At 45.8% G+C, this 22,495-nt stretch overlaps 2 protein-coding genes across 8 annotated transcripts in view; both read left to right on the plus strand.

Moving 5' to 3' along the window:
- Positions 1-12,057, plus strand: part of LOC107320452 (serine protease inhibitor Kazal-type 5-like) — an 86,543-nt gene extending 74,486 nt beyond the window's left edge. For 5 of the 6 annotated variants that reach the window (XM_032447402.1, XM_015876335.2, XM_015876332.2 and 2 more), the window contains 7 exons: positions 272-353; positions 676-737; positions 1,465-1,546; positions 3,750-3,877; positions 4,241-4,304; positions 6,926-6,978; positions 7,436-7,952. In XM_032447402.1, the coding sequence (XP_032303293.1) occupies positions 272-353; positions 676-737; positions 1,465-1,546; positions 3,750-3,877; positions 4,241-4,304; positions 6,926-6,931 (424 nt within the window). In that variant the 3' untranslated portion in view covers positions 6,932-6,978; positions 7,436-7,952. Of the gene's footprint in view, positions 1-271; positions 354-675; positions 738-1,464; positions 1,547-3,749; positions 3,878-4,240; positions 4,305-6,925; positions 6,979-7,435; positions 7,953-10,614 lie in introns of those variants that run through there. The other variant, XM_015876334.2, reaches the window with a different exon arrangement.
- An 830-nt stretch (positions 12,058-12,887) lies between these two features.
- Positions 12,888-22,313, plus strand: LOC107320451 (ovoinhibitor). Of its 2 annotated transcripts, none has more exons than XM_015876330.2 (16): positions 12,888-13,002; positions 13,389-13,408; positions 14,199-14,335; positions 14,519-14,579; positions 14,845-14,978; positions 15,405-15,465; positions 16,335-16,474; positions 16,939-16,999; positions 17,629-17,762; positions 18,094-18,154; positions 19,207-19,340; positions 19,423-19,483; positions 20,718-20,854; positions 21,154-21,214; positions 21,535-21,650; positions 22,119-22,313. In XM_015876330.2, the coding sequence occupies exons 1-16, from the start codon at positions 12,948-12,950 to the stop codon at positions 22,162-22,164; spliced, it is 1,419 nt and encodes a 472-aa protein (XP_015731816.1). In that variant the 5' UTR covers positions 12,888-12,947; the 3' UTR covers positions 22,165-22,313. The 2 variants fall into 2 exon arrangements, with proteins under 2 accessions (XP_015731816.1, XP_015731817.1); XM_015876331.2 differs by having other exon boundaries at positions 16,338-16,474.
- Positions 22,314-22,495: the final 182 nt, after the last annotated feature.

Below are 22,495 nucleotides of genomic sequence, written 5' to 3' on the forward strand. Positions count from 1 at the left end.
CCTTCCAGATGCTCTCTCTACTCCCATAGAGCATATGCAGAAGCAGCCCTGATATGAAAGCAGCCACCTGGAGCCGGGATGTAGCGTACAGTGGGAATGGTGAGGAGAAGGGAGAAGGCTTAGGGGTGGGAATTAGGTGCAGGGCCCCCAGGGATGGGGAGGCTGGTGCCTAATGACATAATGGTGGTTTGCAGGGCAGCCCCAGTTCCTGGCAGCATTCACACTGCCATAGTGCTCCTTTATTTCTCCTCTCCCCCTTTTTTTTTTCCAGCAAAAAGGAAGCTCAAAGAGGAGGTCAGTCTGGTGGAACTACCCAGCGCAACAAACAGTCTACTGCAGAGTGTGCAAACCAGGTGAGACTGAGCTTGGAGCATCATCAGGCTTGGGAAAAGGGGTCGGTGGTTCTGGGGACCCTGATGGTCAAGGGCTGCCTGTAGTCCTGGTGCTTGAGGTGCAGGAGCCTGCTGGTGATGGCAGAGAGGCAGGCTGCATTGTAAGCCTTGCTAGTTCATGGGGTGGGTTTGTGTTTGAGCATGCATAACGAGCAGTTTTGGACTCCTATATGGGGCAAGCTTCTTCAGAAAGAGCCCTGGGGATGAGAGGAAAGGACAGGAGCTGCTTTAACCTCACTGCTTCACTGCTTGGTTGTCAAACATGATCCTTCCCCTTTTCCAGAAGAGCTGCAGTGGTTCAGGGTTACAGCAGGGTGATGGACAGCCATTCTCCACAAACAGAGGGTGAGTACAGCAGCACTGGGATCCCAGCCTGGCCTCATAAGTCCTGGGTTTTTGACACTGAGAAGAAACACATGGAATAGGCTGTATACAACCTCTCTGCTTTTCAAAGGCATTCTTGCTTCTCCTGCACATAAAGTGCTGGTGACTGCTGCACTCAAAATCCCTCCCTAGCCTTGCCCTGTGAATCCTGCCTCCTGGCAGGCACACACCTGTCTTTTTGCCTGGCCCAGCACATCCTGTCTGCTGACCTGAGGCAGTGCTGTGTGTGCACCAAGTGCTGTCTGGGCACTGAGCAACCCCTCTGGGTTTTTAGGGCTGCCAGACTCTGGCAGGGCTCAGTTGCTGTGTTATCTAAGCCTTGAGGAACTCTTAATCTTCCTTCTTTTTGCTGCTGCAGCCCCATTCATCTGCCCCCAGCCAGCACTGCCATCAGACAGAGTGCAAAGCTCTCTGTAGCAGCAATGGCTGTAGCAGATTCAGGGACTGGGTTTCTGGGATCATCTCTGTTTCTGACCACCCCTAAGGACTCAAAGGTTCTGTTGCAGGGAATGTCTCCATCTCACAGCAAGCTAAGTGCCCTGTTGAAAAACAAGGTGCAGAATAATGGCAATGCACCTTAGTGCGGTTTAATTCTACCCTGGGGTGATGATGTGGCTGAGTGGGTCTGCACACCCGTGGCTGTGCCATGAGCTCTGTGCTTTATCTCTGTGCTTTCTCTTCCTCCCAGCCCACAAGGAAACCCAGCTCAGGACTGCAGCCCGGCACCTGGCCGCCAGGGACAGAGCGGAGGCACCAACACCTACCAGCCGGTACACCAAGCTCCCATGGGTCAGGCACAGCCTTTCCCAGCAGCTGCCCCTGTTGTCAACCTAAAGCCTCACACTGGGACCTTGGAGGGGTTTAAGTGGGTGGTAGAGTCCATACCATGATGCTGTCCCATGGCATCAAAGAGGAGTGAGGCTGGATGTGTCCAAATGGGAGTCTATGAAGCCAGTGCTGCTGCTGGAGTTGGCTCATTGTAGAAGTATGTCAGGTATGGGAGAGCATCCTCCAGGAGGTGATGGTGGCGTCCCTTCCTGAATGCTGACATGTTGGGTCAAAGACCATGGGCAGAGCAGAGTGCTGGAGCTGATCGGGGGATAAGAACAAGGCTGGGGAGAGGGAGTAGAGGGGGAGGATACACTGAGCAGTAGATAATGACTGTATGTGGAATGATGTGGGAGGGAGAAGAGGGTGTATGCTCTCTCCATCTCCTCGAAAAGAAATTTTGTTATTTCCAAGGAAGCTAAAGTAGAAATTATGAAACTAATAGGAGAAAATAAGTTACTATAAAAAGGATGACTAACCTGTGGATCTTGCTGTCACAGGGTGTTGCCAAGAGCTATGATGATTAAAAAAAATGACTTGCCACTTATAGTCCATACAGCAATTTAAGTAACATTTTGGAAGGGGATAGGAAATGCCTTTCTGTGGGGCTGGAGGGACCTGATTGCAGACTGCCTTAACTCCCTCTGAAGTCTCTGTCACTGACTGCTCTTAGAAAAATGATATTAGAATAGAAAAACCTGGGAGGCGGTTCAGGTATGGCAGTTTTAATGCATTCCAGAGGAAGCATTAGGCATAATGATGCCTGTCTGCTTCAGGGCTTAGTGGTATTTCCTGGTAGCTCCAGTGAAGGAGTGGATGCTGATCAGCCTGACTGACGAGGGGTGATTCAGAGAGCAAACCTGCCCCTCTCCTCGCTCCAGGGCTACCCGTGGGCTTTGTCCCATGGAGATGCTGTCCTGAAGGAGAGGCAGCAGTCAATGTGAGGACTGTGGGGCACTGATGGTGTGGCAGTGGTTGCACACACACGGGTCACGCTGTGGGCAGCAGTGTCTGGTGTGTGGGAAGGCACCTGGCAGGGAACTGCAAAGGTCAGCGCTGTCTGTCTTTGTGTCATCCTTAATTACCCAGCTGAGGGAGGAAGCAGCACATTAATGAAATTAGCAAGTGATGTTTAAGCAGAGGGTGTTACTGCAGCACCCTGTGCTGCTGATCCCTCTGCATTGCCCTGCTAGGAAACCTTTCTTCTCCACGGTGTTTTCAACCCCATAGTGCTGCTGACCCCCAGCAAAGCAATGAGCCATTGCTTTGTGTGGAATGGAGTTCCTCCAGAACAGATGTCCTGCCTCCAGCTCTTCTCCAATTGCACCATTTGCAGTCATTGCAACACCTTTTATAGGACGTGGAGAAGGGGATGGGAACACAGAATTCACTCCTTTTGTATCTGCATCTTTTTTTGTTCAGCCTTTGGTGCAGAGGTGGGCAGTGGGGCTGAGGAAGAGAGGGGGCTGTAGGATCTCTGACCTCTGCTGTCTGAAACTTGCCATGACTCTGCAGGCACCTATGCCAGTGTTCTTGCAGGGTGACAGTCCAATCATGAGGAGTCTTGCTCCTCCTGCTCTGAGCTCCTTCTTGCTGTGCCATGTCTGCTTTGTAGGAAAATCAATGCCTAGATGCTCCTTGCTGTCATGCTCGAGAAGAAACTGAGAGGGCACGCTTAATTAGTCAGAGCTATTCATACATGTTTGCATCTCTTTATTCCGTGGGTGTCAAGTCATGCTGCGTGTCGGGCTGCCCTTGGGCAGCTGGACTTGATTGTCGAGGTTTTCCCTTCATTTCTGCCAAGTGTCTTGTAGAAGCAACAGGCATGAAAGCCCTGATAAAGGACTAGGGACAGGTAGCAGAAGTTTCTTGTATTCTCATTGATTTCCAGGGAGAAGTAAATGTGCCCTGAACTGAGATGTCAGGGTGGATCAGATGAGTGGGTCCGTGCGTGGCAGTGAGGTCAGGGTGGCTTTGTCCCCAAGTCATGGCTGGTTGGCCCAGCAGGAGGTGGTACCTCATTGTTGAAGGGCTCTGCAGGGCAGAAGGACTCAGGGCAATACCTGGTTTGTGAGCACTTTAAGTTCTGTGTAGGAGGGTCTTGCAAGAGAACCAGCACCAAATGTGATTTCTTTCTCTCTTCAGCTGGACTGTGATCGAATTCTGCACGGGGTAAAGGGTGGAAGGATTTTCTGCAGTGAATCCTCACAACCCGTCTGTGGCACTGATGGGAAAACATACAAAAATGAATGTGACTTGTGTTCAGCTGCCATGTGAGTAGGCGGAGAGATTTCAGTAATACAGGGCCATTCACCGTTCCTGAGTGTCTTTTCCAGCACAGTGTTTGTTTTGATATATCATGACTCACTATCAAGTGTGTCCTTGGTGCCTCGCTGTTAAGCAAACATAGATCAAATGTCTGAGATTAATCTGATGACAGCTAATTAAGATACACAACTTTCCAGAGTCCCTTATTCCCTTTTCTGCCCAATCATAGGATTGTTTGGGGAGTAATAAATGCCATCAAATTGGAAGTAGCATCAAAGCTTTAAGGAGCCCACAGAGGACCACTGTGACAATGTCAAAGAGCTGTGGCACTGGAAGTGAATAACCAATGTCTTATCCTCCCTTTGCAGGAGAGCATCAGTCTACATCACAGTAAACTATCGAGGTGAATGCCGAAAGACTGTCCCTGAAATGGTAAGTGCCTCCCTGCTATGGCATCCAGTTTCTTGTTCTGGGTGTGTGCTGGAGACCCAGCCTGGATCCTGTATCTCTGGTGAGGGTCATCAGAGTCCTCTTAGTAGGGTGCTTGTGGTCCATGTGTATAAATACACTTCAGACTCAAATTTAAGGCATTTTGAGGCGTAATTTCCATGTTTTATTCAGGCTGTATGGCAGAAAAGTGACATGCCTGGGAAAATATGTGGCTTTTCTCCTGAGATTTTAGTGAGGCCAAAAAAGATTGGAATTGATTAAACTAGTAAGGGCCTAATTTCCCAAATGATATCCAAGGAGTTGGTTGGGAAGGAAATATATTCCCTAAGTGGTATTCTTTTTGGGAGCGATCTTGAATCTTGTGTGATTCTCCTATAGTAAATGAACGAAAGATTTGTCAGCATCCAGAGCTTTGGTTGGGAGCCAAGGTGTCCTAGTTCGTGTGTCTTGGGTATACGGGACTGACCTCGGTGTTGGCATGGACTGTTGAGAAACTGAGTATTCATCCCCAGGGAGACACTGACATTTACTCTTAATTCTAAACCTGGAATGAATTAAAATATCAAATCAGCCAAATGGAGGAATGGTGCAAGCTTTTTTTCAATGAGAGATGTGGCTTCTGAATATGAACTTGCTGACAGTGTTTGTAGGTAAAACAGTACTGCCTGTTGAAAAGCTTTAGAGCAAAATTACCATCATAGGGCTTTTACTCTCCTCTGCTCATTGCCAGGATGCCCACCTATCCCTAAAATATTAGAAATAAGGCATTCCCATTCCTCTTCATCTCTTCTGTGAAGTATCAGGGTGCTCTCAAGGCTGTTTAAAGCTGAAGAAAAAATGCAGAGGAAAACAGTGTTGCTTGTGATCATGTTGGAGGTCTTTGTGTCTTGCCCTTTGGTGTGATGAAGCCATTGCTGGTTTGTGTTTGCTGGGAGTGGAGGCGCTATTCACACCTCTTGGTGGCTGCGCTCATGCTGCTGGAGATGGGAAAGGTTGGGTGTACCACAGCAACTGAAAACCAGAGAGGATTCCCTCAGAGTTGTCCCTGGGCTGGGATTCCTCACCATTTTTTTTACCAGAATGTTAACAGCTCTTGAGTATTTGCAATTAGAGCAATATGCCATTTGCTAAAAGTCAGACAATTTGTAGCTATTCCAGGGAGAGCTGGAAGCAATTAAAGGAAAAGTGATAAGGTTTTTCCACTGGGGAAAATCCCCCACAAAAACACCCCTCCAAACAAAGACTTATTATTTCTTTCTTTATGTATATTGTGTCACCTGATGAATCAGATTGGAAATTTATGGAAGCCTATTTCCTTAGCAAACCCCTTGTGTCCATCAAAGACTTCCCTTTTTTTCCTCATTTGAAAGCTTATGAACAATGTGCTGACCGGTGTTATTTTCTGTCATCTAAATTCATGCTAACATTCAGCTTAATGCATCCTTCTGAAGGGCTAGGCAATCACTGTGTGGATGATATCAATGCCTTTGGTGTCAGAAATGGCTTTAGGCTGTTGCAATCTCTGCAGAATGAAGATGCAAAGGCCCAAAGAGTTGAGTCTTGGAAAAACAAAAGAGATTACTACCCAAAAATGTAGTTTGTCCTTGAGTTGTGTTTTGAAATTAGCCATGGTAATGCTGTGTTGCCTGACAAAATGTGTGTCCAAGCTCAGAGCCTTCAACCATTCCTGCTAGCAAAGCTTCTCATGGATTTCCAGCCATTTGTGGCACTCCTTCCCCAACAATGGCCAGATTGCCATCTGGGAAGGATGGCTGTAGGAAGGGACAGGAGAAGTGTGGTTGGAGAGAGATCTGACATTAAAGGGTGAGTCCAGACAGCATGCACTGATGTGGTGGAAAACCTTCCTGCAGTGAGAGCCCTGGGGCTGGCTGGCAGCCGGGCCCCTCTGCCTGTGTGAGGTCTGTGCCATAACCAGCCTCCTCTGATCCTGTTCTGCTTTACTGCAGATGACTGTGGCTGAGTGCAGGGTTTAGATTTTTAACGAGGCAGCTGGCCACTCGTCCTTCATGCTGTGACATATAGCTGTGTTAATGGTGGGTCTTTCCAGAATGTTTCACTTTCAATGCTGTATTTTATTTTTTGCAATTTCTCCCTTTGTTCAGATGCTTTTTCACAGATCTCCCATGCGATAGATACCAGTCTGTGCATGTTAGTTATCAGGTTGGGCAAAAAAAAATAACAAGGGGGATATCCAGTTTCTCCTTTTTAATCTGATTTCTAAAGAACAGAGAACTTGCAGATTTCTAATGGGCAAGGCCATTTTCCTACAATGCTCTTCTTGTTCTGCCTTTCTTAAGAATGTAAAAGGGGAAAAGAAAAAAAAACAACAAACCACCAAGGAACTCAGGACCTTTTCCAGCTCAATGTTGGTTTTGGAAAGCACATAAATCCAGGCTGAAATCTGTCTGTTTTCTGAGGCTGGCAGTGACCCATCCACTGCCCAAGTGCCCTTCTCTATCCCAGCTGGTTCCTGTGGCCCCTGGGCTGTCCAAAGGGTCTGTCATGTAGGTCCTAATGCTCTGTCAGTGTAACAACAGTGGTTGTGCTTGTGGAAGGACTTATATTTTGCTCTCTCTTTCCAGAAATAATGGAGTTCAGACTGCCAGCAAATACCAGGGATCAGCTGTGACCAAAGGTACAGTGGTGTGGTGTTTTGCTCCCTCTTAGACACCTTGTCCACATTTCACAAGGGTTTGGGTGTCAGACCTTGCCTCTGCAGGTTGCAGGGTATGTCTGGGGCAAAGGGCTCTGTAATACACCCATCCCTATTGCCATGGCACAAGGATGAGGTGTGTGTCTTTTGCAGAAGTAGCAGGGTGTAGGGAATCCCTGCTGAGGGGGCTGAGCCCTTTGGAATAGGCAAACATCATTAATGGGGACTTCCTCACCTCTGCAGGGGTGGGCCTTGCCCATTCCTTTTCCCTCAGATATCCTTGCAGAGGGGAAAGGATGCTGGCAGAGCAGAGTACTGCAGTTCCCTATCACGTGGAGGTGGCCTGAATCAACCCAGCTTTGAGCTTTCCTTGTGGTTCTTCTGTGTCCCTTGCCTTTTGGAACTGTAGTGATAAACCATCTGCCCCCTGTTTCTCTAGGACAAGTAAAGGAAGATCTGATGTCAGGCACCAGGGAAGCTGCTGAGTTCCCAGTGCTGTTGGATCCACCTTCATCTCCTTCTGCAGCCAACGGGTCTGTCCTTGCTCAGGTGGAGGGTGAAGGGCTGTGGGGACCCAGTGGTGGCTTCCCACGTTGGCCCCACGCATGTTGTTGTAGTCGCTGCTCGGCTCGGGCTCCGCCACCTCGCTGTGTCTTAGCATGTTTCTACAATAAAGATAACTCCACAGCATCCTGTTGCTTTTCTTCACTGAGCCTCACGGGAGGGATGTGCGAGTCCCCAGTCCGGCTGCTTGCCACGCATCCCTTGAGCACTAAGCACCAAACCCAAGCGAAGATGTCAGGCACAGAGAAGAAGAATGCGGCCTGGGTTCTGTTAGCAGGGACCAGCAGTTGGGTTCTCTGGCTTGCTGTAGAGCCTTGGGTGTATCTCTTTGTCTCCCTTCAGCCCTTTTCTCTTGCCTGTAAAAACGGACATTAAAAGATGCTTACCTACCTCAAAGGGTTGTTTGGAGATGTTAATTGGTTTACATTAGAGAGCCCACAGATGGAATTCTGTTCCTAGGCACCAATCCTGGCATGCGGGAGGTTTAACTGTTACAGTCATGGCCTCTTCCAGTCAACAACTGATGGGCTGCGTGGGTTTCCTGTTCTTTCGTTTATGGCTGTTACTTAAAGCAAATATGTTCTTATTTGTATAAACTTTATTGCAGGACATTTCCAGAAGACCTTGAGTGAACGTACAGTGTTTGAGTCCACTTTAGCTGTGACCTGATCTGCAAATACGTTCTGTTGTAGATAAGGCCGGAGTGACTTTCAGATTTTGGCAGCATTTCACTCAGTGCCAATTAATTTGGCTCCCTCCACAGATATTGATTTTTTTCTTTTTTTCCAATTAAGTTATCGAGACTTTTTTTTTTCTTAATGCAGCTAATGAAAATCGATTTCTTACTCTCATAAAGTACTTCCGCATGTATCACATTTGTCTGTCTATGGCTTGATTATTGGCAGGCTTTGACACGAGGTTAATATTTTGTGTGCTAATTTTTTTTAACGTCTGCAAACACTGCGGTTTAGGAATGCTATCGCTGCTTATTTCTACGTGGAAAATCCCACCTCCCAGTTATGCACGACAAGAAGTCACCAGTTGGATCCAATTTAGCTGTTTCTAGGGATGCAAGATTCCTCTGCCTTTGAGCGGGTGAATCCTTGGGTGTTATTTATACATTCTGAGAAGGATGAATATCAGACGGTAAAAGCGTTCACTAATGATGTCTGCTCGCTGATTCCAGCTAAAATCGTGTGCAGGGACCTCGACGTGATTTTATAAAAGCAGTGCACAATTTTTTTGAGGCTTAAAATAAGTTCTTGCAAATGAAAATCGACGCACTTGAGAGCGCTATTAGAACTTGTAGTGATTTCAAGCATTTGGATTTTGGAATAATCGCACATAAAACCTGCATTAATTGTCCTCCAAAAGCAATGAGCTGATGAGGAGGGTGCCCTAGTAGCCTCTTCTGCTGCATTTGAGCACCTTCTGAATTTCTCCTGCTACCAGCAGAAATTATCCACGGAGATCATAGCTGGTAGAAGGGTTTATTAATCAGATTACAGAACTGCTAAGGAGGCACACAACAGTGACTTGCTAAAGCTGCTGTTAGTGAGCCTGTCATAGGTAGCAATACTAACTTCTTCCTTTTAGCACTTTACCCGTTGCTTCCTTCCACCATTCCTTCCTTTCATTGGGTCTCCTTTTGCAGTTTGATCCGGTGGCTTGCAGGTGATGTCTATTCCCAGAAGTGATCTATGCAGCTGACCTCCAGGTGGAGCTCTGTGTGAATGATGCAATGTGTTATTTCCATGGGGTTCCTAAGAAGGAGGAGGCAAAGAGCTTGAGAGGTGCTCCGAATATGTTATCCTGTCCTCTGTTTTGTCCTTGGTTACTCTTTGTGGAGCCCTTTAACACTGTAAAGAGACCATAGCAGTCCTCTCTGAACCTGGAAAGATACCAGCGCTCTGGGATGTCTTCAGTTTGCTGTAAATTGCGCTTTATTAGAGGTGTTTCTTCTGCCAAGACCCACTGACCCCATGTGGCTCACAGTGTTTTCTAAAGCTTTGCAGGACTGGTGTTACGAATTGGCAGCTTCCAGGCCTCTCACAAATCTCCTGCTTCTCACAGTGTTTCTTCAAGTTCTCCCAAGCACAGCTGGGTTTTGAGCTCAACTGCTCCCTGCAGAGGCCTTGTGCCTCCTGCTTTTTTGCATAAAAGGTGTCAAGTACTTATGCAATCCTTAGGGGCATGCAAATGCTGCTCTGGTTATATACTGAGGACTGTTGATTCTGGCAGAACCCTTTGCAGACCTTGAACTCCTTTGCTATTTCCTAATCCCTGCAGCCTAGCAGCTCTGCCCACCAACAGCCATGGCCAACGCAACAGCAGTCTGTGCAGGGTGGTGTGGAAAGGGATGATTGTATGGGAGTGTGATGCTGTAGTAGTGCCTTTGCAGGAGCCTCACACTGTTTGTGTAGGAGGACCCTGTGTGTCTGCTGTAGAGCTGTCGCAAGCCTGTCCATACATCCCTGTGATGCTGAGTCCCTCCAAGCAATGCATTGGGAAAAGGAGGCTGAGGGGAGACCATATTGCTCTCTTGCAATATCTGAAATGTGCTTACAGTGATAGTGAGTTGGTCTCTTCTCACTGGTGACAGGACAAAGGGAAATGGCCTCAAGTTGCACCAGGGTAACTTTAGGTTGGATATCAGGAAAAACTTCTTTACAGAAAGGGTTGTTAAGTACTGGAATAGGCTCCCTGGGGAGGATGGTTGAGTCACCATCCCTGGATATGTTTAAAAACCATTTGGATGTGGTGCTCAGGGACATGATTTAGCAGAGGGTTATTAGAGTTGGGGTATTGTGGTTACGTTGTGGTTGGACTCAATGATCTTTAAGGTCTTTTCCAACCTGAGCGATTCTATGATTCTATGATATTGATCCCTGAAGGTTTCAAGCCTTATCTGCCAGGATTAATAAAGGTTCAGTTATATGGCCCATCTCATTTATACCAGGTTCTGATGAATAAGCTTTTCTCTCAGATCTTTGGAGCTCCAATTTAGCACTTTCTGATATGTTTCCCTGTCTGACAAATCTTCCTGATGCACAGACCTCTTGTCCAAGACTTGGGACCTGCCCTTATTCCAGCCGTCTGCAGGAGATTTCTTGCTAACCAGCCCTCCAACCAGGACTGCAGTACATGGCAAAGAGCTGGAAGAGGTCTACAATACTTGCCCAGCATGGAGGTATGAGCACTCCTTTTGAGCAGGTCACTGAAAGTAGTAAGATGTCAGTACAACCAGCTGCAAGATACAAAACCACATGAAAATTCACAGTTTACTTTGATGCTGAAGGGCCAAAAAGATACGCTGCAGTGTTAGCACAGGCGCACTGCTGGCAAAGTGAAAATGAGCAAAGAGGATGAGATGGACGGACAGCTGATGGAAAAAGCTCTTCCTAATTGCTCCATAGAGCAGGCAGCTCATCTGCAGGGCTGCAGCATGGGTCTGCTTGTGCATAATGCAGAGACCCCAAGACCAGTGCTGATTGTCTTAGCAAAGATGGAGCACCAGCTGCAGTGATATTTTCTAGATGTCAGTTCCTTCCCAGCGTTACTGACAGGTGTTTGCTGTCCTGTCCCTTTAATCTGTATCCTATAGCAAACATTCCCTGAAATTAATAACTTAGATGGAAGACAATTGCTGTGATCTTGATAGATCATGCTGAGTCAATCTATTTTAACTGCAGATTTAGTTTGCAAATACTGTTACCTTGCTGATAAGATTCAGGTGTCATCTTTGTGGACATTGGCAGGAATTTTCTTGACCGTGACAGGTTTTACAGAGTCTGGCAATTAAGCTGTCAAGGCACATTTTCCTCTACCAGGAAGCATTAATTGATGATAGTCTTGGCTGCAATAGGCACAGGAAGATGGATATTGTAATCAGAATGAATAGAGGTCCTTGTAGTTGAGAGCTACGTTGGTCAGAAGGTTTGGAGTCTTTGACATTTGGTGATATTGAGATAAGGAACAAGGCAGGAGATACCAGAGCTGAATATCAGATGCAGCGTGTGAATAGAGACCTCTCAAGCTGGAAATGTTGGTATCTGGGGAGATTTCAACTTTGTGGATGGATACTGTAAAGTACTAGTATCAGTGAGAGCAAATAGTTTTCCATTAAGTAAACCCAAAAATCACGTTATTGTTGGTTTGCTTTTCAAGTGCGAGGGGTGTTGGAGATGTACTTCCCTTAGAAAATAAACCTGATATGATTCAACCTGAGCTCACTCTGTTTAAATCACACTGAAAATAGATCTGCAAATAGGGGGGTTTGATTACTGAGTACAGAACACGAAAGATTAAAACTTGGAAAAGTTAGGATTCTGATTGAGAAAACTGTTTTGTTTTTGCAGCCAACCCTTTCAGTCTGCAAAAAGAACTATTTAAATAAAGAAGAAAAACACATTTAGAACCCATCCAAGCTATGCTACTTTAGTACTGGGCAAACCTTCAGGAGATGTTAGAAGAAAACTGAACGTGAAGTATAAAGGAATGATTAATGTGCACAGTGAACTTGCTTGGAAGGTAATCATGCATGGGCTAATATCAATCTTTACAAAGTTGGCTGACTTCCGAGATCAAGGAAGTACAGTAGATCCAGACTACCCAGGCAACAAAAACATTTGACCTGTTCCCCCGTGGGGTGGTGTCACTTAGGCTTGGTGTGGGGGGTAAGGATGAGGTTACAGGGGGTGTAGGAGGGTACCACAGAGGCGCAGGTGGGTTCCTACAGGAGTTAGAAGTGGGCAGACAGAAATGTGGACCTGAGGACCAAACTTCATCTTTTTGTTCCTTGCATTAATACACAAAAAGCAGATACACAGAGAAGTTGCTGCTGGTTGGTTGGTTTGTTTGTTTTTTAAACAGTAGAAGAGTAGGATTTCTCCTGCAGAGAGTGGGGTGACCTTCTAGGCTGTGGTTGCCTGGGCTCAAGCTGAGATGAAATGCAGCGATGAGAAGCACAAAACCATGCTCTGAGGTTAAATAAAGAGGGCTCCAGCTATCAGTTCAGAGCTCAGTTAAAACTGCAGAGGAGGAGGAAGACCTAACTGCATGTAGCCAGCCACAGGGCAAATGAGAGCTGCAGAGTGCTGGGGCAGATCCGGGAGCAAAGGGGCCGTGGCACGCTCTTGTGTTCCCTGGCTCCCCTCGAGCCACACAAAAGGCCCCTTCCTGGCAATTGTGCACATGTCAATCATTAGCTAGAAACCTAGAGCTGGGTAAATACGTTTTGGCTTCCTGTCTTGATGACGGATTGGGTGTTACATCACAAGGTGGAACCATTTGATATGACAACATGCTATATATTCCTGCTGCTACCTCTGCCCTTCCTCTCCCACTCTGAGAGCAAGCGGGTTGTGAAGGCACGGAGGAACTCTGCCATGAGGACTGCCAGGCAGTTCGTGCAGGTGGCTCTGGCCCTCTGCTGCTTTGCAGGTGAGTGGTTTCCTGCTATACCATGTAGGTGACTATAGCTAGACCGGAGACTAGGCTATGTGTGAGAGTATGTGAGTGTTGTAATGTGTTAGAGAGCCTTGTTCCATGAAGGAATGTTCTTTCTTACCTACATTGCATCCCTGGAGCATTGTAGGAGCTGGCTAACACATGTGGCCTCCTACTGAAAGTGCAGTGAAACTTCATTTAATAACCTCTGATTCATTTTATGAGCGCACATCACTGGCATTAAGAAAAGTTGCGTTTTCCTAAACCCAATAAGCCAATCAACAACAATCTCTAAGTGTAACTGTTTCGTGAAAAGATTTGCATGTCACCTCTGCATGTTAGTAATAAGCATTTATTTTCTGTCTCTCCTTTTCTTTCAGATATTACCTTTGGAATTGAGGTGAGTTATACATATATATTTTTTTCCCATTTTTTCTTTTCTATTCCAGGCTTCTGGTCAAATAAGAACAGTAGATAATTACCTGATGAGCCTAATGAAAGCCTGGTTGTTCAAATAATACTTGCCAGTGCATGATTGAATGATATTGCTAAGTCATGAAAAAGTAATACACGCTCCATTTATACTATTTTCTGATCATGAAATAAAAGGAAGAAAGAATTATACAATCCTATTACATTAACTTTTGAACATAATTGAGTTAGTCTAAGTCAAGGAGGTAGTTACCTCCTTGAGAGGAAAGCTGTCTTAAGATGATAAGCTTGAAAGCATTAAAGACTGTGATTCTGGAATCTTTTTCTATACAATAAGCCATGCAGTACAGTGTTCCTGCCTATACCCGTATCAAAGCGAGGCGAACAGCAGGGTCTGTGCAGTGCATTTGTCTGCAGGTTCTTCCCACGCAGTTATGAGATTCCTGCAAATCACCGGAGACTGCAGCGTGATTGGAAATGATCAGATTTTGAGTTGAGCATGGCCAAGCTCCCAATTAGCAGCTGCCTTCGTTAGACACTGTCTCTCACACAGCTCTTCTTCCTCCATGTCATGCCTCCCCCAGACCCCTTAAGGAAAGCATGATCTGAAGAAGATTCCCACCTCCTGACTGCCTGAGCAGATTCCAAATAATACCTCAGGTGTTTGTCCCAGCTGGAGCTGTGGGAGGCAGGAGGTTGCCAGGCTGTCTTTCACTGTGAGAGCTGACCCTAGGGCTGATGTTGTGTTGCTTCCACAGGTTGACTGCAGCCAGTATTCCAGTGGCATCAGCAAGGATGGGACGAGCTGGGTAGCCTGCCCAAGGAATCTGAAACCTGTCTGTGGCACAGATGGCTCCACATACAGCAACGAGTGTGGGATCTGCCTCTACAACAGGTGAGCTTTGAGGAAGTCCAAGGGAGCTTCAGGGCAGGAGACTCGAGGTGAGGGCAGCAGCTCCATCCCCAAAATGTGGGCTGTGTTGGAGGAACATGTGGGTTAGCACCAGGGTACTGACCTCCAGCCTGGGGGTGGGTGGCTGCTCTCTGCAATCTCTGACACAGGTCTTCTTTCTTCCAGTCAGCACAATGCAAACGTTGAGAAGGAACATGATGGAGAGTGCAGGCCAAAGCACGTTACAGTAAGTCCAACAGTTAGACAAAGTCTTGCTCCATTGGTGCCCATAAAGACTTAATTTTATTTCATAGAATCAAAGAACAGATTAGGTTGGAAGGGATCGTACAAATAGTCAGGCTCTAACCACCATGCTCTGGGCTGGCTGCCCCCAACCAGATCAGGCTGCCCAGGGCTCCAATTGGGCACCTCCAGGGATGGGGCACCCTCAGCTGTCTGCTCAGCCTGTTACCTATTTCCATATTTATTTCCCATTCCTGCTATTCTTACAGATTGATTGCACTCACTACCCCCGATTTGTAAAAGATGGAAAAGTCATGGTAGCCTGCCCAAGGAATATGAAACCAGTCTGTGGCTCAGATAGCTTCACTTATGAAAACGAATGTGGGATCTGTTCCTATAACGAGTAAGTCTTTTTCTGTAGACCATCTTTCTGGGTAATTGGAGATAGCTAAGTCTCTTGGAAGCATGTAAAATACTTTCTAAGTCTTTCTTAGGGTAGATGTTTCTGTGGGACTCTTTGAAGCTGGCTACTTGTAATTCTCCAGCCAGCTGCAGATTTCTCCCCCATTCTTAGTCTGTGCTCATGAAGGGAATCACAAAAAAGACAGAGGACAACCCACAGCAGAGGCACGAATAGATCAAAGTGTTGCTCAGTGTTGTGCGATATGAAAATACCATGCATTTTCTGCTCACAAGTGGTTGCTATCATCTGTGGGCTGCATCCAGACCACTTGGCAGTTCCTTACACAATGGGTGGGACCTTGCTTTCTTGCCTTAGTATCTAAGGCTTTTCTCAGGGCTTCCTAATAAAAACGGCTCTTTCTTTCAGAGAACACCACACCAACATTTCCAAACTGTATGATGGAGAATGCAAGATGGAGATTGGCTCAGTAAGTGTAATAGAAATAAAAATCCATCTCCTAGAGCTGTTAACAGAGAGAATCCCATTGATTTTCTTAAGAAAATGTTTGATAGGGCTGGCCAAGGGTCCCGGTCCATGCTCTTGCTTCCTGCCTGGTGAGGGTGGCTTTTGAAACAAAGCAGCAAAGGAAACGGCCCCAGATTTTCCTTGTGCTGTGCTGTTCAGATTGGCAGGTTTCTCTCTGGAGGTGACAAGCATTTCCACCCTTTGTAACAAGCGTTCAAAATTCCAGTGCTGGTTGCTTTGTTAGATACAGTGAGATTCGTAAGAGCACTAAGCATACATATTTATAGGGTATAGCTTATTGTATATTTATACTGGGGGTAAGAGTCCAGTGCCTCAGGAAGAAAAGCTTATATATTTCAGCACAAAAATTCTGGGATGCAGGGAGTCCGTTCTCCAACAGACAGATTCCTCCTTTATCACTTCAACTCACATGCTTAACTGCAGGGAATCTGAATTATTAAGTAATCAGAGCGCTGGAGAAGGAGGGAGAAAAACCAACACAAACCAAAACAATATTAATCAGATTTCCAGCTGTTGAAAAATATTTCCCACCTAATTCAAGACTGTTGTGTTGATTAGAAAGGGACTGAAGAGTCTGTACATGTTCCTCTGTCTGAAGGTTTCGTTCTCTAAGAGAGGTCCTTTTTCTCCTCTCCTAGAGGATTAGGGTAATATTCTGAAAGCCTGTTTCTGATAGACGATTTAGTTTGGTGTATCAGGGCTTTGTCCTGTCACAAAAACTGGGAAGCCAGGGATACAGAATGAAAAGGTGTTACATTGACTTTTCCCAAGTAGCACAGGCTCCAGGAGGGCTTATTCTCCTTATTTCAGCAGATTGACTGCAGTAAGTACCCATCTTCAGTCTCTAAGGATGGCAGAACATTAGTAGCTTGTCCAAGGAACCTGAAGCCAGTTTGCGGCACAGATGGTTTTACCTATGACAATGAATGCGGGATCTGCGCCCACAATGCGTAAGTGATGCTCATATCCCACTCCTCCAAAGTAGCCAGCAACACTTTGCCATGCTGGGAGCCTTCCTTCTATATTGCTGCTTATGCCTGTTTCTTCAAGTCCCTTAAAAACTGTGGGGTTTTTTTGTTGTTGCTTTTACTGCATTTTCCTCTGATGCCTTCTTCATGATCACGAGGGGAAATCTGCAAGACTCAAAGCACAGCTCCTTAGATTAGTCTGTGGGTTGGGCAGTGACTGAGCAGAGAAAGGAATAGTTCAGAATCTTGCTTTAAATAACATGAGAAGACGTGATGAGCTTGTTAATGAGCAGAGTAATGTAGCTCTATCAATATAATCATGCAGAGAGACTGAAGCCCTCGCTTGTTAGGTATCTGCTTTAGGCTTAGTCTAATTCAGTCTGCATGCAAGCGTTTAAACCAAGAGTTAAAGCATCTACTTACTCAATTTTGTCTTCCTCTTTCAGAGAGCAGAGGACCCATGTCAGCAAGAAACACGATGGAAAATGCAGGCAGGAGATCCCTGATGTGAGTATACAACATTAAGTGTCTTTCCCTTCTTGCCTCTACCCACCAAACTATTTTCTGAGGCCACATCTACTCTGAAAGTGAACTGGCTTGAAGTCTGACTCACTGCTCGTGTCCTTTGGGATGTGCCAATGTGTAACCAATACACAAACAATGTGGAAGTTGGTCAAGGGGGGATCTAGGTCTTCTTTTAATGATGATCTCTAAATGCATTGCCAGCAAAGTCCTTTACTATGTTGTTTACCTTCTTCTGTTTGATTCTATAGTGCAGAATGTGAAGGAGATGATACATCTTTATTTTTTTCCTTTTCTGCCATATCTTGCAAACTGTTTCAGTAGGTTGTGACCCCTTTGGAACTGAAGTGAAGCTCAGTGGCATTCGGGATTGACTGAGCTGTTTGCTCTGGTGATTTGGCATCTCACAGATTATACAGTGCCATGTCACTCCTCCTGGGCATGAGAGAGTTTCTGCAGAGCTGACTCAGGTTGGCTTTGAGAGAACTGAAGTGTAGCACCAGTGTTGTTACAGCATCCCAGCATAAAAGACATAGAAAGCAGCAGGAGGCAACACTAGGGTTTGCCTTTGAGAACAAGGACTTTTCTAGGGCTGACGCTCCTACTTTTTGCAGATTGACTGTGATCAATACCCAACAAGAAGAATTGGTGGCAAACTCCTGGTGCGCTGCCCAAGGATTCTGCTCCCAGTCTGCGGCACAGATGGATTTACTTATGACAACGAGTGTGGCATTTGTGCCCATAATGTGTAAGTACTGCATACAGGACTTCAGCCTTTTGTAGCAACTAGACAAGTCAGTACTTCAGATGGCTTCCCCCTACCCCTCTTTTTCTTTCTCTTTTTGATAGCAGCATGTCTGTATGTCTCCTTCTGTTTTTCTTTCAACCTCCTAAAGGATCTGTCACCTTGGTTTCCTTTCCTGATGTGCTCCTCAGGGAGCTGTGGGAGAGCCAGCTAACAGCTGAGTGTCCTAAGAGGGCTGTGGCATTTATGCAGAGGGAAAAAGAGAATGGGTCTGCTACAAGAAGTCTGCTACTGCTTAGGATCACGCTCCCTAATGACAGCTTCTCCCTTTCAGACAACACGGGACTGAGGTTAAGAAAAGCCACGATGGAAGATGCAAGGTGCAGAGCACTCCTGTAAGTGTGGATGGATGCCAGATGGGCACTATCTCCTGTATGTGCCTTGTGGCTACAGAGGTTGCTAACCAGGGTCTGTCCATTCAGGCAACAGAGAAGGGGAATGGGCCAGGACTTGGGTAATAAAGTGTCCCAACACTGCAGGTCTCTGGAGGGAAAAGTGAGAAGCAGCTCAAAACAGAGCAGCCCATTTTAGCACAGTAAGAGAGGAAGAGCAGAAGCTGTGTTAGATGCCTGTGTGCTCATTCAGTGCTAGGATTTCCATTGCAGCAGACAGGTTAAAAAATCTTTATACCGTGGTCAGCCAAGAAAAGACTGCTTACAGGAATGCACACAGAAATAGCTCTATAAACATGCATGGTAACAATATGTGCTGATAATATCTTAGCACATTTATTCTGCTTATGCAGAGCAGCTCTAAAACACTGAAAATAACTTTGTGCATCTCAAGGGATTGCACTGTCTTTTCTATAGTAAAAGACACACTGTTATATTGCTGTATCTGCTATAATTTGCTTTTGGACTGTGTGGGAAATATGGGTAATAAGAGATACTACACAGGGGAAAGTATGCAAAACGATTGTGAAGTGTCAGAAGCTTAGCTAGTGTAGACTGACTTCCAGTGCCATCAGTAGATACTTGCATATTTATCCTCGAGTATTGGAACTGTATTTAAATACTGTGAAGACTTTTGCAGCAGAAGCTGGTGGAGCAGTTTCTTATTGCTGTTCTGAAAATGTGGAATCAAAATCTAAGGCTTAGTTAAGTCAGGCATGACCTAATGTCAAACTGGATGTGATGTCGAACTCCTTATTCCTTTGAATAATGCTTGTTTTAAATCTTGGACGTATGCTACATAAGGAGGATTATCTTTCTGGTCCTTTATTCCTTTGTGTTCTTTTTGTTAGCAAGCAGTACCAAACCCACCTACAATTAATTCATTTATAATTGGAGACTAAACTGAAATCAACCCTGATTTTCCTGTGGCTCAAGGCAGTCTGTCTCCCAGCTCCCAGCAGCTGACTCAGCATCATTACTGTTTTCTTCCCCAGATTGACTGCTCCAAATACCTGAGCAATACTAAGAACGGTGAATCCATTGCTGCCTGCCCCTACATCCTGCACGAGATCTGTGGCACTGATGGTGAGACCTACAGCAACGACTGTGCTCTGTGTGCCCACAACATGTAAGCCCTGCAGGTCACCCACTCATGTATCACCACGGCTGCTTGTTGAGCTTTGTTAACTCCATTTTTCTCCCTCTTCCAGCGAACTTGGAACCAACGTTGCCAAAAAGCACGATGGGAGGTGCAGAAAGGAAGTTTCTGAGGTAAGTGATAGATAAGAAAAGAAGAGCTTGAGGTGGTGCTTACTGCCTAACATGAACAATACTGGCTGGGTTTGGTGATGCTGGGTCATACCCTCCTGCTGCCATCCTTCCTGCAGGTTAACATCAACCCTGGCAGCGGGAATGCTGTGCATTTTCTGCATGCAGTCAGGGAAAGAAAGAGGACAGGAAAGGAATGAGTTATGAGACAGGTAGCATAAATGATTTAAATTGTTACAGGAATGATTCTCTTTCCCACAGCTGTCTATCATATCTGCTGCGGGAGTGTAGTGGTCTGTTCTAGCAATATGGGAAAGGGGTGCAGAGCATCCCCAGGTACCTGGTGCCTTCCAGATACCTGTGCTGTGCAAAAGGATGTTCTGCAAAGATTGGAAAACTACCTGCATTTTGAATGCTTATACCTAATGTACCAGAGGATTCAACCCCCCCCTCTCTCTTTCTATTGTAAATGTGATATACTGTAATTTATACCAACAATGAATCTTGTACAAATACCAGATAAACTATATGTGGCTTGCTCTAAACTATTTACACTCACTGGGGAATAGAAAAACAAAGCCATCTCATTATCATGTGTTTGAAAGAGTCAACGTCGTGAGTCAGATATTTCATTTCTATGCAAACAGACTATGAAATGTCATTGCTTTGTTTCCTGAGAATGCTCTGTGCTCAGACCAAGTGAGATGCATAAATCAGTGAGGAAGAGCTCACACTGGAGAAACTGGGATAGCTGAAACTCAAGGCCCGTTCTTCAAATGGCATAAATCATTTTGAACTGCTGTTGGTCCTTCTGGCTGATTGCAACATGCAGAACCAGCCCCTTGCAACAAAAGGCATGTCAGCGCATCTCCTCAGTTCTTGTGGGCTGTGACAAACTCCTTGGTCACACTGAGCTTCTCTTGCAGGAGGTGCATAAATCAAGCCAGTTTGATTTGCAGGTTATTTACGAGCTGCATTTTGCAGTGTCCCAGTGGTTCAGCAGGCTCTAAGGGCATCATGATAAATGCAGAGCTGAATGAGTGATACACGCCTTCAAGCTTTGATTCAGTCTTCTCCAGCATAAGGCTGTGACAGGAAATTGATAGTTTTCAATGAAGAATGAGTCAATATATAACCATAATCCATCCTATGTCAGATCTTGAAAGGCAGAGGCATAAACAGGGGGGTTTGTGTCTGAGCACCCTTACACAGAGCATTTGCTGCCTTTGTTTCCCAGCTTGACTGCAGCAAGTACAGAACCTCTACGCTGAAGGATGGCAGACAGGTGATGGCCTGCACCATGATCTACGATCCCGTCTGTGCTACCAATGGTGTCACCTATGCCAGCGAATGCACACTGTGCTCTCACAACCTGTAAGTACTCATTCTTCTCCAGGGGGACCCTGCTGGCCACGGTTGGTGTTTGAGATTGGCATTTAATAAAGCCCACTGACCCCAAAGACCCAGAAAGTGGGTTCACTGTTTGGGAAAGCACTATTCCAAAAGACACATCCCTAGTCCTTAAGGGCATGTTCTTGCTAGTTCTACTCAGGCAGTGCTTAGCTAATTTACCTGAAGTTGTCCTGCGTACTACATAGGAACAAGGTTGTGCTCTCATACTACGGTTGTAAATGGGAAGGGTTTCTGCTAATGTTTATCTCTCCTTCCTCCAGGGAGCACCGGGCCCATCTTGGCAAGAGAAAGAATGGAAGATGTGAAGAGGACATAACAAAGGTGAGTGGGAAAAGATGGGAACAAAGAGCTGGATCTGATGACTGTTACAGTCATAGGGGACTGTCCTATGCTCCACATCAAAAACTGGGGGAGCGGTGTGCAGCCCTGGGGAGGTCCTTGGGAATGTCACATTGGTTGTAGGATAGCTGCCATCCATCCCATGGGAATAGACATGGCAGTGAAGAGGAATAGTGTGAGGTCACATCCCTCACCAGGAGGAAATGAGTTGGTTATTGCCATGACTTTCCACTTTCATTCTTTGTGCTGGGGGAATACTGTTTGCTCCCAGGCAGAGACTCATGCCTTCCTTATGTGTGCAGGAACATTGCAAAGGGATTGACCAAGTCTCTCCAGTCTGCACCATGGAATACATACCCCACTGTGCCTCCAACGGCCAGACATACAGCAACAGATGTATGTTCTGCAATGCATACCTGTAAGTATAGGACTGAAACCCTTCCTGTAACTGCTACAAATACAGGGTTGATTTTGTAAGGTGTTTTGTACTCTTTATGGGTGAGTGCTAGGAATTTCTGATGCACCATGACTTGTGCAAGGAGGTGCTTTTTTGCTTTTTAAGAGAAAATGCAAAGCACTCACTCTGCCAATCTGCGTGGCTTCCTGTTTTATTTCATTTCAAAGACATTTTGCTAATTTTCACCAGCATACAGTTTGTTCCAGAAGCTCATCAGGGTGCGGGGAAAGTACTTCACCAAACTAGCTGGAACATTTCAGATGTGTGAAACGTGTCATCTTTCCTTTAATGTTCATAATGAAAAGAAATAGTTGGCCTTTTGAGACTGTTCTTTATCTTCTGTCAACATTATCAACAGTTGGGCTAGTAAGAACAAGGCTTCAGCACAAAGTCTGTTCTGTGTCTAATCCTTTCTTCTCTTTTCACTAGGGAAAGCAATAGGACTCTCAGTCTTGTGAGTATGAGCACATGTTAACCCTGCACTGGAGTCCTGCGTGGGAAACAATCTGCCTTGCACACAAGTCTTCATGGGCCAATATTCCTCAACAGTTTTCCTTCAGCTTGTCTTGTCTTCTAAGCTCTCAATACACCTTTTTGATGAATAAACTCACTTGGCAACATTTATCTGTCTTACCTTAGTGTCACGTTTCATACCTTTTCCCCTTTCTCCTCCTCAACATGGGGTGCACAGTGGTGCAAGTTCATTCTTCTATTGATGTTCTACTCTGATAGCCAGTGTCATACTGTCAGGATTACTCCCTCCTAAGCCTTGGTATGACCTGAGCAGGAGCTCCCTCTTTGTAGTT

Source organism: Coturnix japonica, chromosome 13, assembly GCF_001577835.2.
Source record: "Coturnix japonica isolate 7356 chromosome 13, Coturnix japonica 2.1, whole genome shotgun sequence".
Taxonomy (NCBI): domain Eukaryota; kingdom Metazoa; phylum Chordata; class Aves; order Galliformes; family Phasianidae; genus Coturnix; species Coturnix japonica.